The 15,433-nt window shown below is 41.6% G+C and overlaps 2 protein-coding genes across 3 annotated transcripts; one reads left to right on the forward strand and one right to left on the reverse strand.

Moving 5' to 3' along the window:
• Positions 1 to 1,765: 1,765 nt before the first annotated feature.
• On the forward strand, positions 1,766 to 3,639 carry LOC139564890 (transcription factor JunB-like). The gene has a single exon (XM_071384749.1). It carries the CDS (start codon positions 2,147 to 2,149, stop codon positions 3,125 to 3,127), a length of 981 nt encoding a protein of 326 aa, XP_071240850.1. The 5' UTR covers positions 1,766 to 2,146; the 3' UTR covers positions 3,128 to 3,639.
• Positions 3,640 to 7,090: 3,451 nt separating this feature from the next.
• On the reverse strand, positions 7,091 to 10,007 carry LOC139564933 (peroxiredoxin-like). 2 transcript variants are annotated; one of them, XM_071384862.1, is made up of 4 exons: positions 9,909 to 10,007; positions 8,145 to 8,246; positions 7,883 to 8,013; positions 7,091 to 7,629 (listed from the first exon to the last, which is right to left on the reverse strand). In XM_071384862.1, the coding sequence occupies exons 1-4, from the start codon at positions 9,941 to 9,943 to the stop codon at positions 7,544 to 7,546; spliced, it is 354 nt and encodes a 117-aa protein (XP_071240963.1). In that variant the 5' UTR covers positions 9,944 to 10,007; the 3' UTR covers positions 7,091 to 7,543. The 2 variants fall into 2 exon arrangements, with proteins under 2 accessions (XP_071240963.1, XP_071240964.1); XM_071384863.1 differs by lacking the exon at positions 9,909 to 10,007 and adding an exon at positions 9,207 to 9,882.
• Positions 10,008 to 15,433: the final 5,426 nt, after the last annotated feature.

Below are 15,433 nucleotides of genomic sequence, written 5' to 3' on the forward strand. Positions count from 1 at the left end.
CCCTAACCGCCTTACCTCCCTAATCTTACTACATTTGCACACACTGTATATAGATTTTTCTATTGTGTTATTGACTGTACGTTTGTTTATCCCATGTGTAACTCTGTGTTGTCTGTGTTGCACTGCTTTGCTTTATATTGGCCAGGTCGCAGATGTAAATGAGAACTTGTTCTCAATTAGCCTACCTGGTTAAATAAAGGTGAAATAAAAAAATAAAAAAGATCTGCAGAGAAGAATGGGAGAAACTCCCCAAATACAGGTGTGCCAAGCGTGTAGCGTCATACCCAAGACTAGAGGCTGTAATCACTGCCAGAGGTGCTTCAACAAAGTACTGAGTAAAGTGTCTGAATACTTAAGTAAATGTGATATTTCTGTTTTTTTTATACATTTGCAAACATTTCTAAAAACTTGTTTCTAAAAACTTGTTTCTAAAAACAATAATAAACATTATTGTGTGTAGATTGACGAGAAAAACAACAACAATTTAATCAATTTTAGAATAAGGCTGTAACATAACAAAATGTGGAAAAGGTCAAATGGTCTGAATACTTTCCGAATGTACTGTACATAAGATGAGAAAGGCAATATCGCTGCTAAAATTGGAAAACAATGAATTATTAATTTTAACTGATTAATTAAAATTAAATAAGACTCGTGGGGTACATTAAATCAATTGATAACCATGAACTCATTAAAGGAGTTTGTCTTCCAACAATACAAAATGTAGCTGAGAAATATTAGCTTTCATCTAAAATTATTCAAACAAAAAGTCCCTAGCTGTCACACGGATGAGCTTTATACCACAGTAATGCTGCTGGAATGAGGCTGAGGGGGGCCTTTAGCTTCCCAGTTCTCTCAGAGGAACTAACGTGTCGGCATGCCCAAATATGGAACGCAGATTTTCTCCTCAGAACGAAGTACACGATCCCACCATAGTACATCAATATATATATAGTTAATACATGGTATACATTATGTGGTCTCCACGGTTACGTTAACCCCATCGCGGCATTGTTCATCACATTTGCACACGGAACAATTAAATATAATTTCAGCAGAACATTAGGCTAATAGCTATCCCTGCTACATGCAATTCATCAAACAAACTTTCTGTAAAATTAACAAGTGAATTGCAACTCATCTTAAAGGCCTACACAATATAGCGTCCACATAATATGTAGGCTTAGGCAGCGCAGCTCAGCGTCAGATGGACAATGCCTATCAATTTGTAACAATGTAACAACGTGGACAGTGCAACATCACAGTAACGTAGTCTACTGTAGTTACAATGTAACAGTCAGATCACAAAACAACATATATCAACAGCCTACGAACATGTTGACAAATTAGTCTAAACCTTGTTGTGCATTAGTCTGCACAGCGATTTCAATAAATTAGGTGAAGAATGTATCGAAGTATATTCTTAATCCAGCCCTGCTTCACTGTTCACTTTTCTTGCCTACATGAGCGTGTTAACTATCGGTTTACAATCAAAGAGGTTCCTGGCACTCGCGTCATAACCCTGACGTTATGTTGTTGGGCGTGCACAAATAGTTTCTACCCAATCAATTCCCTTTCCCAATCTTGACAGCATGTGTGTGGGCTAATTCGTTTTGCGTGGTCAGTGCACCGGGTGGGTGGAGATTTCGTTTATGGACCAATGGAATAGTCTAAAATATATAGACTCCGCTCACCCGGGGCACCGGGCCATGCAACACGAACTCGCCCAATGTTTGGTGTGTATATAAAACGGCATGTTACTAGCTGCTCACTCAGAGTGAATTTATCACATAGAACAACATACCGGGAACGCAACCTTATGTGGGTATAAAGTTAAGTGTTTTCTTATACAAGGTTGAAAAAGACAGTTCAAGACATTGGATCACGTCAATACTGCGGTCATTCATCTGTAGACAGCCTTCGTGGACCACTGCTCTGTTCTACATCTTGGATTTTCCCTCACACTTTTAGAAGTTAAATTCTTTTTAGTTTTGAACTTGGGTCATTGCTGAAAAAGATCTTTGCTGAAAAAGAAGACAGGTGCTTGCGTTGATGCGTAGCCTACTTTTGGCTGACACCGTCATTTCTTGACCAATATCCCGAGACTGTTTAAACACAACTGGTAAGCTCACTTTCCTACGACTTTATGTCTACAAAAATGGAGCAGCCTTTTTATCATGACGACTCTTTTCTCTCGGCCTACGGCCACTCTGATGCTGCATTGCACGACTACAAACACCTAAAGCAGAATATGAATTTGAACATGACAGATCCATATCGCAACCTCAAGTCTGACTTGTACCAAGCAGCGCACCAGGACGTCGGGTCACTGAAGCTTGCTTCCCCCGAACTCGAAAGGCTTATCATCCAAAACAGTAACGGTATAATTACTACTCCCACCCCAGGCCAGTACTTCTACAACCGGAGCATCACCGATGAGCAGGAGGGCTTTGCGGAGGGCTTCGTGAAAGCCCTGGACGAGCTCCACAAGATAAACCATATGCCCATGGCCCCGCCCAACGTGTCTATTGGAGCGGGTGGTGTGACGACCTGTTCGGTGGCGGCCTCTAGTGTCTTCGGCTCCTCCCTGCAGCCCGAGCCTCCAATCTACACAACACTGAACGCTTATTGCCCAAACACTAACCTCTCTTCCGCATCCAGTTACCCCAGTACCACCATCAACTACTTACCGCCGCTCCACCAGCAGAGCCATCACCAACAGACCTCGACGCACGCGTCACACCCCTTTCAGTACTCTCTACCTGGCGCTGGGGTCCATCCACAGCGCCTTGTGGCTTTCAAAGAAGAACCACAAACCGTCCCTGATCTACACAGCAGCGACGATTCCCCGCCAATGTCCCCAATCGACATGGAAAACCAAGAGATAATCAAGGCCGAGAGGAAGAGGCTTAGAAACCGACTAGCAGCAACCAAATGCCGGCGCCGCAAACTAGAGCGCATCTCCCGACTGGAGGACAAGGTGAAAGTTCTGAAGTCGGACAATGCTGGGCTCTCCAATACGGCGACTGTGCTTCGTGAACAAGTCGCCCAGCTCAAACAGAAAGTCCTGACACATGTAAGCAGCGGCTGTCAACTAATGTTGACGAGCAAAATGGAGGCATTTTAAATGGAGAGGCGAGGGCATTACGCAGAGTAATTCATGATTTAGAAGTGACAACACTGGAGGAATGTTCTACATGAACAGCACTGCAATAAGCCATATACCGGCAGGCTATTGTTGGTAATGACAATACGGCCACAGGCTGTGTGTAGGCTACTCTCATTTCGGGTAAAAGACTGACAGAAATGGTACTTCCGGATGCTGGACACCGCACAAGGGACCATATAATCCAAATACATGACAACAGGAACAGCATCCAGACTGAACATAGACACTAACACTGAGTGACTAGAAAAACAAACCAGAGACCACTTGATAGGCTGGTTTTGATACCTAATCAATGGAAATGTTATTGTATTGTTTGTAATTTTGCATATCGTCATGCAATGCTGCATTCATTAAATGTGTAAGTTATTTTGTTTGCCAGGTTGATCCTGACAAATTTATATTTGTCATGTTTACAATGTATTTTTTTATTTGTGCTATGTATATTTAAGTAAAGTCTCTTTTCAAAACGATTTTGGCTTCATGTTTGTCTGGTGTCATTATGCCATCCATGGTGTTTGATAGAAATGCGATTTAGAAATTGTTGTTCGTTGAAGTAGGGTATCTGCACAGAGGATTTTACACATTTACTGAAGTCTCGTGTTATGCCTAAACAACAACCTTAAGCGTGTGAATTAAATGGCTAGTTTTCATTGAAGATAGGTTTAGATCATGCTACTTTACAGTGATAAATTCTAAGCAATCGATGCCATTAGACTACATTCAGCGCCTTCATGTCCATAACGTCAGCGCGTTGCGTTACCTTTCCTTTACGCACAGCGTGTCCATATAGGGACATTTTTGGTAGAGCTTACGTCACTGAGCGAAGATTTCTGGGAACCCCCGCCTTCCTTGCAAATTGGTTTCATTCCACTTCATCTAACACTTTGTATCAATATGATGGTTTGGCTTAACGGAATTTCCAAAATTATTATTGAAACTCAGCTGGCTCATAGGGTACTTACGAACTGCGATAAGGAGCATGACAAGGGAAACAAACTTTGACCAGATATGGACTTGGCACAGTCATAATTTCGCAAGGGTTATCAATAAATGACTACAAAGTTCAGCTACTAACTTTTCTTGACTATTTTAAATTATAGTATATTACTACATTTTTCTTATGGCATGAAGTGGTCTACCACTAGACAAAAATATTCAGTCATCCCATATTCAAGGTGTCTGTCCACAGTCCATCAATTCTCTGGTTGGATCATCTATTTGTATAAAGACTGATATCCAATGGCCACCAGCTCATTCTGGGCACATTGTTTCCCATGATGCCCAGCCAGGGTAACTAAACATGGTGGTTGCGTACACACCACAGTTAAGACAGATTCGGGTCTTATATTTGAATGAGTGCACATGGAAGGAAGTGACAGTGGCCTTTGGAATGCCGGGGGTGTTTAAAGATGCCACACCGCTTGGCAGAGCAGTAGAAGTGAGTGGGCATCTGGTGTGTGAGAGCATCTGTGTGTATGGTTGGGTTGGCGTTGCCAAGGACAAGAACATTGTGGGGACATCAGAGAAATATGTGAGGCCCTGTTCTCTTTGAATTGAGTCAGGGATATGGGAAAAGTCCCAGTAAAGTCGAGTTAATTGAGGATTAGTCATCATACATTAACTTCTTATCCAAACAGTTTTTTAAATTCAAGCCCTTCAAAGTTGGCAACAGTTGCAACTCCTGTTGTTTTGCGGTCTTTGGCAGACAGAGGAGTTATTGAGTATGCACAAGCTGCTCTCAGGAAACCAGGAGGGGAATTCTGTCCTGTTAAGCCATTAATGATGTAGGCTACAGCAGCCAGCTAGGCAAACAACCCAGCCAGCCTGCTCTCCACGACCTTCAGCACACTTCAGAAGAAAATAAAATAAAACCACTTCAAAAGAATCGCTGAACACTGGGTTTTTGACACACTTTCTCACCTCAGCTGTTTGAGAGAGGTTAAAACGTTTTCATTTTTTTATGCCCCAATATGGAAAATATCAGCTACGACACCTATGTGTACTCCATTTGTGTATCTTTCAGTTTAAATAGTCCTACTAGTATTCATAAAAACAAGTGCAGTTTCTGTGTTTTAGTACAAAAATCTTGTGTAAGAGTTTCTATTTATTTTTATTTTGTTATAACACATACATAATTAAAATGTGACAATCAAGAGCTAAGGTGTCCTAATTTAACCCTTCTCTCTCCTATACCAATTTCTTGTACTTTTCTATTGTTTTCACTTCTCGACACATTGGTGGGAGCATAAATGTTCCATTGTCAGATGGAACCAATGTTTTTTGGATACTTGATTTCTCAGATCCCACCAAGGGGGAAATACATAAAAACATGGTGTTAACAGGGTTATTTATGTATAGGCCTACACAATATGTATAAATACACACGCACAACCTGCCCATTTCAGCTTCTCGCTACCACAGCCCACAACCATCAGTGTCTGTGGGAACATCTGTGATGCAAGTGATGACGTATGAAGATCTGGGGTGGGTTTATTTTCCTCCCCTCTAGCCCACTTTCACTCCTACAGGCCTCACTCTCTCGCTCCATCTCCCACATTTCTCTCGCATCATACATATTCCTCCCACCTCACCATGGCCATCTGAGCTTCTTTCAATAATTACATAACTCATTTCAGAGACATTTAGGCCTACGTAGGACAATGCAGATTGAATGGGATTTTGCATGCTGAATGTCTATGTAAAGGCGACATAGGTCTTCAATAGGAATCGTCTAAAACACTACTACAAACTTTTTCCATCTATCTCAAACCGAGTGAGGTAATCCCATAATCTTTTAAAGACAGTCAATTTGTGATAAATAGTAGTCTACATAATGTCTGGTTTCTCAGTCCCATGTGTCACCAGAGGAGTAAGTTAAGTTGTAATAGAATGGAGTTGATATGCAGTGTACACTGTGCAGCTCACCATTAATGACCTCTGCAACACAGGGAACAGATTATAACCTCTTCTGAGACATGCAGGGTTCACTATCACCCTGGGAGATACAAGAAGCATTTTGGTCATAACAAGTGGGGTCATTCAAAAATAGAGAATGTTTATAATATATTATAATATAAAAACTTTAAAACGGCAACTACACTTCCTGATCTGGCCTCGTTTTAGATTAGGTTAATTAAGAAATGCTAGCGGCCATGACTGAATTCAAAATATGAGTTGATATCAGGGTGTGGTTTCATGTGGGTGTCTTGTGTGTGTGTGTTCGCAGGTGGGAAGAGTTAACCAAACTATTTAGCCAATTAGCTTCAGCCGACTGGTGTCCGACTGTGGCAAAGTTGGTTAGGGCAAGTTGGGGACTGTCAATAAATTACACAATGTAAATGGAAATATTTTCATGTTGTACAACTTTTAGTTCTCATCATGCTTTACATTTTTGTATTATAATTTATAGTTGGTTGGAGGTGTTGAAGTCATTGAAATTTGCAGCTATTGGAATTTTATCATATTGTCCCATGTACATTGTGTAATTTAGCAATGGTCCCTAACTAGCCCCATTGGTACAGTAGATCCAAAGTCAACCCAAGCACAGGCATTACAATCGGGTCACATGCTGCTGCACTCCGAATTAATGATTACTTGTGTGCTGCCAGCTGTGGGCAGGATTGAAACAAACCCAACCTTAATTTACATTGTGATGCAGTCATGACCACAAGTCCCACAAAACTCCTACAAAACCAATGTGTTCCAGAAAAACAGGGACATTGCTTGTTGAATGTGTGCATAGCACCATCTAGTGGTTAGTAACTAAAGCTTACTATTAACTCTATACCAGTGTTAATGTCATACTCCAATAGAAAAGTACTGAATTAAACACTTGGTTTTAAACTATATTTTCTTTAAAAAGGCAAAAGCAACTTCCAAATGCCTCACTACAAAACTAGAGAAATATTTAGCTATAAATTCTGTTTTTTTATTAACATTCAAGTTCATCAACAAAATACTCACATGGCACTGTTTGAATTGTAATCAAATCAAATCAAATGATATTTGTCACATGCACCGAATACAACAGGTGTAGGTAGACCTTACAGTGAAATGCTTAATTACAAGCCCTTAACCAACAATGCAGTTAAAAAAAAAAAAAGTGTTAAGTAAAAATTAGATAATTTAAAAATAAAAAAATCACTAGAGAACAGCAGTAAAATAAGCCCCATGATGGAATCAACATCAAGCCTAATACACAAATAATATATAATTTTCAAGAAATCTCACAAAACACATCCCCACTGACAGTGTAGTTTACACAGAATCAATGCGATCAGCAGACTCAGTCAGTCAGCGATCCAGCTAACAACAGTAAGTGCTCAGTTAGTACCCTGTATAGACGTAGCACCTCTAAGGAGGTGTGTGGATGGATCAGTTCTGTTTGGAGAAAAACTCCTTGCTCTTCTGGACGTCTGGGACGAGGGTGTCTCTCCCTGGTCTCCATCCTGCTGGGCACACTGTAAAGAGAAACAACAAGTCACACATCTACCCTGTGAACATACAGTGTATATCATTTGCTCACTAAATGCACTGTATATTCTAATAAGAATGGGAACTGAGCTGAAGAGGGGCTAGAGGTCAAGTAGCACTAGAGTGCATACAATGGAGGTCTATTGGTGCCTAACAATATGAGTCTCCTGCCATGTCCTGAGATGTCTGCACATCCTACTCTAAATCCCCAACCTGCTCTCTGTCCCCTCCTCCTCTCACCTTCTCCAAACTTGTCAGTGTGCTGGAAGGCCTGCACCAGGTGCTGTGTCTCATCCACAGAGCACCCCACTGGCAGGTCGTTGATGGGGATCTGCCTCAGGATGCCCTTGTCATCAATCCCAAACAGACCTCTGGACAGTTTGGAGGAAGGTTAGGACAGGTTTAGGGCTGAGCACTGTATAAAGGTCAGTAAATGGGAAGCTGTGAGTGAGAGAGAGAGAGAATAGGATTATAAGACTTGTCCCAGAGCTTGGTAACAGACCTGTAGGCTATGCCCTCATCCCTGGAGATGGCCTGGGCGGGGTCAGCCAGCAGAGGGATCTTCATGGGGCCCAGACCTCTGTGTTTCCTCTCTGTGTTGATCCTGCACAGGAGGGGGAGAGAGAGACCCGGACGACGCATGAAACATGAACTTCAGATGTGAGTTTGGTAGAGTTAAAGCTAGTATTAAACATTAAACTGTTCTTCTATCAATCTACTGCATTCCAAACATTGTAATATAAAACGTGTAGTCTACAATAGCCTAATAAAATAACACTGCAGTTCACACAGCCAACAACCAAACTAACTTAGTGTCACGTTCCTGACCTGTTTTCTGTTGTTTTTGTATGTGTTAGTCGGTCAGGGCGTGAGTGTGTGTGGGCATTCTATGTTATGTGTTTCTATGTTGTTTTAGGGGTGACCTGATATGGTTCTCAATTAGAGGCAGGTGGTTTTCATCTCCTCTGATTGAGAACCATATTAAGGTAGGTGGTTTCACATTGTTTGTTGTGGGTGGTTGTTTCCTGTGTCTGTATGCACCACACGGGACTGTTTCGTGTTTTCGGTCGTTTGTTGTAGTCTGTTCCTGTTTCATGCGTTCTTCGGTTTTATGCAAGTTCTTATGTTCAGGTCAGTCTACGTTGTTTTGTAAATTCTTCAAGTATATTTTCGTGTTCGTTTTCGTCCTTGTTTAATAAATATCATGTCTAATTACAACGCTGCATTTTGGTCATCTGATCCTTCTCTCCTCTCCTCGTCTGAGGAGGAGGACGAGGTAGAAGAGCGTTACACTTAGGCTGTCTGATCTATTACCCCTCTCTACAGTGTAGCCTACTCTACCTAGTCTGTCAGCAGTTTGATAGTGTCAGTTTGACTGTCAGTAGAGTGTAGAGGTACATATGCTATTGCTACTTTCTTAGGTCACCGCCACACAAGTAAGAAGAAATAGTACAGGTGTCTGAGTTTGTGTCAAAGAAAGTGCACAATCAAGTGGCAACAGATAGACTAGGCCCTTACTGCTGTCAGAACACAGACATAGTAATAGAGATGATCAACAACTGACCAGTAACTAAAAGCTGATGAGATGCAAATCCCGCGAGAATAGGCTTTCTCAGTTTTCTGGATGTGAAGAATTTGATTGACGTTATCAATCGTGGAAAATGTATATCACAGAGTTTCTAAACCCAGAGACACAACATCGCGAGACTTCCGGGAAAATGACCAAGCAGACTAGGCCGGGGTTTGAGATGTCAATGAGAGAACTGAAACGTTCTTCTTTAGCTGTTAATTTTCTAAATATGAAGGTACAACCTAGATTCGAGCCGATGTCTTAAGTAGTTTAACATATTATTAAACTGACACGTTTACATTTTCGTCAAAAACAACTTTATACCCAAGGTGTGCCTTTGAATTGACGGCATGCACATGCGCAGTTTGGCGTGAGAAGACCGTTAGACCCGATGACGTGTTTCTGCGCATGAGCTTAGCTAGCAAACGTCGCCATGACATCTCCTACAAAAGCGTGATGGGGATTTCTATTGGAAAAGCAGTTTCTGCCTATCTTCCTACTAGGCTACTGTTTTTTGGGGTGATATGCCGCACTCACATCCTAATCGGAACTAGGAAACTCGGAAATGTCAGACATGCTGATTCGTTGAACGAAGCACTTGTATAACTACAACTACACTGAACAAAAATATGAGTGCAACGTTTAAAGTGTTGGTCCCATGTTTCATTAGCTGAAAATATCAGAAAACGTCCATACCGCACAAACAGCTTATTTCTCAAAAACGTCAACATTTGTTTACATCCCTGTTAGCGAGCATTTCTCATTTGCCAAGATCAGATGAGAACTATTTCTGTCTGTAATAAAACCCTTTTGTGGGGAAAAACTAATTATGATTGGCTGGGCCTGACTCCCCAGTGGGTGGGCCTTGCTGCCAAGTGGGTGGGCATATGCCCTCCAAGCAGTGGTGGAACAGTACCCAATTGTCATTGGTCAGAGGCAATGATCAGAGGCAATAGGGATGACCAGGGATGACCAGCAACTCGCCCAAGCCTTCCTCATTTCTCCTTTTCCCAAATCCAGTCAGCTGATGTTCTGAAAGAGCTGCAAAAACTGTACCCCTACAAATCAGCCGGGCTAGACAATCTGGACCCTCTCTTTCTAAACTCATCTGCCGAAATTGTTGCAACCCCTATTACTAGCCTGTTCAACCTCTCTTTCGTGTCGTCTGAGATTCCCAAAGATTGGAAAGCAGCTGCGGTCATCCCCCTCTTCAAAGGGGGGGACACTCTTGACCCAAACTGCTACAGACCTATATCTATCCTACCCTGCCTTTCTAAGGTCTTCGAAAGCCAAGTCAACAAACAGATTACCGACCATTTCAAATCCCACCATACCTTCTCCGCTATGCCATCTGGTTTCAGAGCTGGTCATGGGTGCACCTCAGCCACGCTCAAGGTCCTAAACGATATCCTAACCGCCATCGATAAGAAACAATACTGTGCAGCCGTATTCATTGACCTGGCCAAGGCTTTTGACTCGGTTTCTCAAATGATTGCCTCACCTGGTTCACCAACTACTTATCTGATAGAGTTCAGTGTGTCAAATCGGAGGGCCTGTTGTCCGGGCCTCTGGCAGTCTCTATGGGGGTGCCACAGGGTTCAATTCTTGGACCGACTCTCTTCTGTATACATCAATGATGTCACTCTTGCTGCTGGTGAGTCTCTGATCCACCTCTACGCAGACGACACCATTCTGTATACTTCTGGCCCTTCTTTGGACACTGTGTTAACAACCCTCCAGACGAGCTTCAATGCCATACAACTCTCCTTCCATGGCCTCCAATTGCTCTTAAATACAAGTAAAACTAAATGCATGCTCTTCAACCGATCGCTGCCTGCACCTGCCCGCCCGTCCAACATCACTACTCTGGACGGTTCTGACTTAGAATATGTGGACAACTACAAATACTTAGGTGTCTGGTTAGACTGTAAACTCTCCTTCCAGACTCACATCAAACATCTCCAATCCAAAGTTAAATCTTGAATTGGCTTACTATTTCGCAACAAAGCATCCTTCACTCATGCTGCCAAACATACCCTTGTAAAACTGACTATCCTACCGATCCTCGACTTCGGCGATGTCATTTACAAAATAGCCTCCAATACCGTACTCAATAAATTGGATGCAGTCTATCACAGTGCCATCCGTTTTGTCACCAAAGCCCCATATACTACCCACCACTGCGACCTGTACGCTCTCGTTGTCTGGCCCTCACTTCATACCTGTCGCCAAACCCACTGGCTCCAGGTCATCTACAAGACCCTGCTAGGTAAAGTCCCCCCTTATCTCAGTTCGCTGGTCACCATAGCAGCACCCACCTGTAGCACGCGCTCCAGCAGGTTTATCTCTCTGGTCACCCCCAAAACCAATTCTTCCTTTGGCCGCCTCTCATTCCAGTTCTCTGCTGCCAATGACTGAAACGAATAACAAAAATCTCTGAAACTGGAAACACTTATCTCCCTCACTAGCTTTAAGCACCAGCTGTCAGAGCAGCTCACAGATTACTGCACCTGTACATAGCCCATCTATAATTTAGCCCAAATAACTACATCTCCCCCTACTGTATTTATTTATTTATTTTGCTCCTTTGCACCCCATTATTTCTATCTCTACTTTGCACATTCTTCCACTGCAAATCTACCATTCCAGTGTTTTACTTGCTATATTGTATTTACTTCGCTACCATGGCCTTTTTTTGCCTTTACCTCCCTTATCTCACCTCATTTGCTCACATTGTATATATACTTATTTTTCTATTGTATTATTGACTGTATGTTTGTTTTACTCCATGTGTAACTCTGTGTTGTTGTATGTGTCAAACTGCTTTGCTTTATCTTGGCCAGGTCGCAATTGTAAATGAGAACTTGTTCTCAACTTGCCTACCTGGTTATAATAAAGGTGAAATAAATAAATAAATAAAATAAAATATGTGCATGAATTTGACAATTTCCCCGTCCTGCTAGGATTCAAAATGTAATGAGTACTGTTAGGTGTCAGAGAAAATGTATGGAGTAAAAAGTACATTATTTTCGTTTGGAATGTAGTGAAGTAAAAGTAAAAGTTGTCAAAAATATGAATAATAAAGTAAAGTACAGATACCCCAACAAAAACTACTTAAGCAGTACTTTAAAGTATTTTTACTTAAGTACTTTACACCACTGCCTCCAAGGTCCACCCATGGCTGCCCAGTCATGTGAAATCCATAGATAGGGCCTAATGATATTATTTCAATTGATTTTAACTCAGTAAAATCCTTACAATTGCTGCATGTTGTGTTTATATTTTTGTTAAGTATAGTTCACATTTCAGAAAAATTTCTGAGTTTCCTAGTTCCCGACCAGCAAGTGAACATGCCATTTCATGTATAACTGTAGACCGGGTTGTGCACCCATCAAGGATTCATGCTTCGAACACACCGACAGTGTCATTGCATTTTGGTACACCAGAATTCATCAAATCAAATCGAACTTTATTTGTCACATGTGCCGAATTCAACAAGTGTAGACTTTACCGTGAAACGCTTACTTACAAGCCCTTAACCAACAGAAAATATTTACCAAGTAGACTAAAATAAAAAGTAATAATAAAAAAGTAACACAATAAGAATAACAATAATGAGGTTATATACAGGGGGCACCAGCACTGAGTCAGTGTGCGGGGTACTGGTTATTTGTACATGTGGGGGTGAATGGGGGGGGGGGGGGGGGGGGGTCAATGTAAATTGTCTGGTGGCGACAATTACATTAATTTCCAATGAAACGCTGCGTTTGCCTTGCAGGTTTGCGTTGCAGAGGCAGTTGCAGTGCGTTCGGTGTGGTGCATATGCTGGATTTATCGAACGTATGCGTCAAACTGTATGCGTTGCAGAAATGGTTGCAGAAGGTGAATGTTGAACTTTTGTTGCATACATATCCAGATGATGTTGTTAACTATTTTGCGAATATCGCTGTCTGTGTGTTCGAAGCGTCAGAAAGACTGCCATCCGATTTTTGTTTACTCAGTGCGGTTCGCTTATTATGTTGTGTAGTGTGACTACTCCAAAGGAACTCAAAGGAAGCGAACCGAACTCGTTAGTCTGAGTTCAGGTTCGCTTAAATTTTCAGTCCTGTTCCCATTTTTTAGGACAATGTGAACACAAAGCTCCCCAGGTTCGCTTGGCATACACTAGACTACTGGACCACCGATTCCCCTGACATAACCAATCATATTGATGCCAGAAAGACAGAAGATGATGATGTGCAGGTTCGCAGAAAAAACGTGCTATTTTTCGATGTTGATTAGCGATTGTCGAGAACGCACAGAAATTCCAAAATATGTGTATTTTTTAGTTCAGATTATTTGTTTTCAATAGCGTATGTGATCTATAGACATAAGCCGTTTATTCGATTGTGTTGTTTGAGTAGTGTGAGAAGACCACAACATTGGTGAGAATCAGAACATAGGGTACAAAATAAATTCTAGCTCTTAAATGCATACTTTGGGATTTTGGTCAAATTAACTCGTGGATACCATTTTTATGCCTCCGTGTCCAGTATAAAGGAAGTTATAAGAGGTTGTTTCGCGAGCCAACGCTAACTAGCGTAAGCACAATGACTGTAGGTCTATGGGTATCTGCTAACATACAGTAACCTATATTGGGTGTACAATTTTCAATTACAGCACTATTTAATCTGCAGTTATTATTATGTTATTTATTCTGTTACCAATAATATTTAGATGTTAATAGTGTCTTGTGATTACAGTTATTATGTCTCATCTTTGAACTTTTAGGACAGACACTTCAAAACCTTATTCCATGTGATTTATTTTTTGACTCTATTTTGTTGTTGCCATTTATGAATGCGTAATTCAACGTGTTTCTATGGGCTATAGTAGTAAAGGCCAAATTCAACATAAAATTCTAAATCAAATATCAAATAGCTAAATGATCCATGGTATCAGCGGCTTAGACCTTTAAGAAATAAAGCATAGACAGGCCTAAGGATTTTGAACAGTGATTTGACAAGCAATGTATTCTACTGCTGGAGTTCAATGACACTGCCCCTTGACAATATTTTTAATAAATCGCACAGGAAAAAAACAGGCCTGTCAGAGCCTACTGTGTGTGTGTGTGTGTGTGTGTGTGTGTGTGTGTACGCTCATACGCTGTTTAAAATGATATAGAGCTACAGGTAAGTGGCTTTGGGCCACCACGAGCCAGAGCAGCTTCAATGCACCTTGGCATAGATTCTACAAGTGTCTGGAACTCAAGTGGAGGGATGCAACACCATTCTTCCACGAGAAAGTCCATCATTTGGTGTTTTGTTGATGGTGGTGGAAAATGCTGTCTCAGGCACCACTCCATAATCTCCCATAACTGTTCAATTTGGGATGAGGTCTGTTGACTGAGAAGGCCATGGCATATAGTTTACATCATTTTCATGCTCATCAAACCATTCATTGACTACACGTGCCCGGTGGATAGGTGCATTGTCATCCTATAGGGGCATAGCTATGCTAGCCAAAATAATGGCCTGCCCAGAATGATGGGATGTTAAATGCTTAATTAACTCAGGAACCACACCTGTGTGGAAGTATCTGCTTTCAATATCCTTTGAATCCCTCATTTACTCAAGTGTTTCCATTATTTTGGCAGTTGCTTGTACATATTTATAATATCCCCGTAATGTACTGTACATGGGCAGAAACATTATCTATCAACCCTAGGAATTATACAGAAGAAGGGAGGGATGGAGAGTGTGCCTTGATAATATAGCACACACACACACACACACACACACACACACACACACACACGCACGCATGCAGGCACATATGCACACACGCACGTATGCACGCGCGCGCGCACACACACACACACTTTGTGTGGTCTCATACTACTAATTTGAGTGGCACAAAAACAACCATATTGATGGCTTTAACTTCTGATGTGGCGCCTTTGTAATTTGAACAATACATATACTATTTTTATTCACTCCCATAATCAAACTGTCAAGCTGTCTGCCTGCTTGAGCTGGACTGGTGAGAACGTCAGAGGTGGACTGACCCTGCGGCCATGTTGGGTGATGACATCATCCTTGGAATACACAGTGTTCTTATCCTGAGGTGACAGGTCAAACGGGTGGACAGTGCTGCATATGGAGAACACAGAACACATATTTGCTATGTATTTTGATCTGGCAATGGCTCTAATAACAACACAATAGAAAATACCAATGGAA

The sequence above is a fragment of the Salvelinus alpinus genome, chromosome 36 (genome assembly GCF_045679555.1).
Source record: "Salvelinus alpinus chromosome 36, SLU_Salpinus.1, whole genome shotgun sequence".
Lineage (NCBI taxonomy): Eukaryota > Metazoa > Chordata > Actinopteri > Salmoniformes > Salmonidae > Salvelinus > Salvelinus alpinus.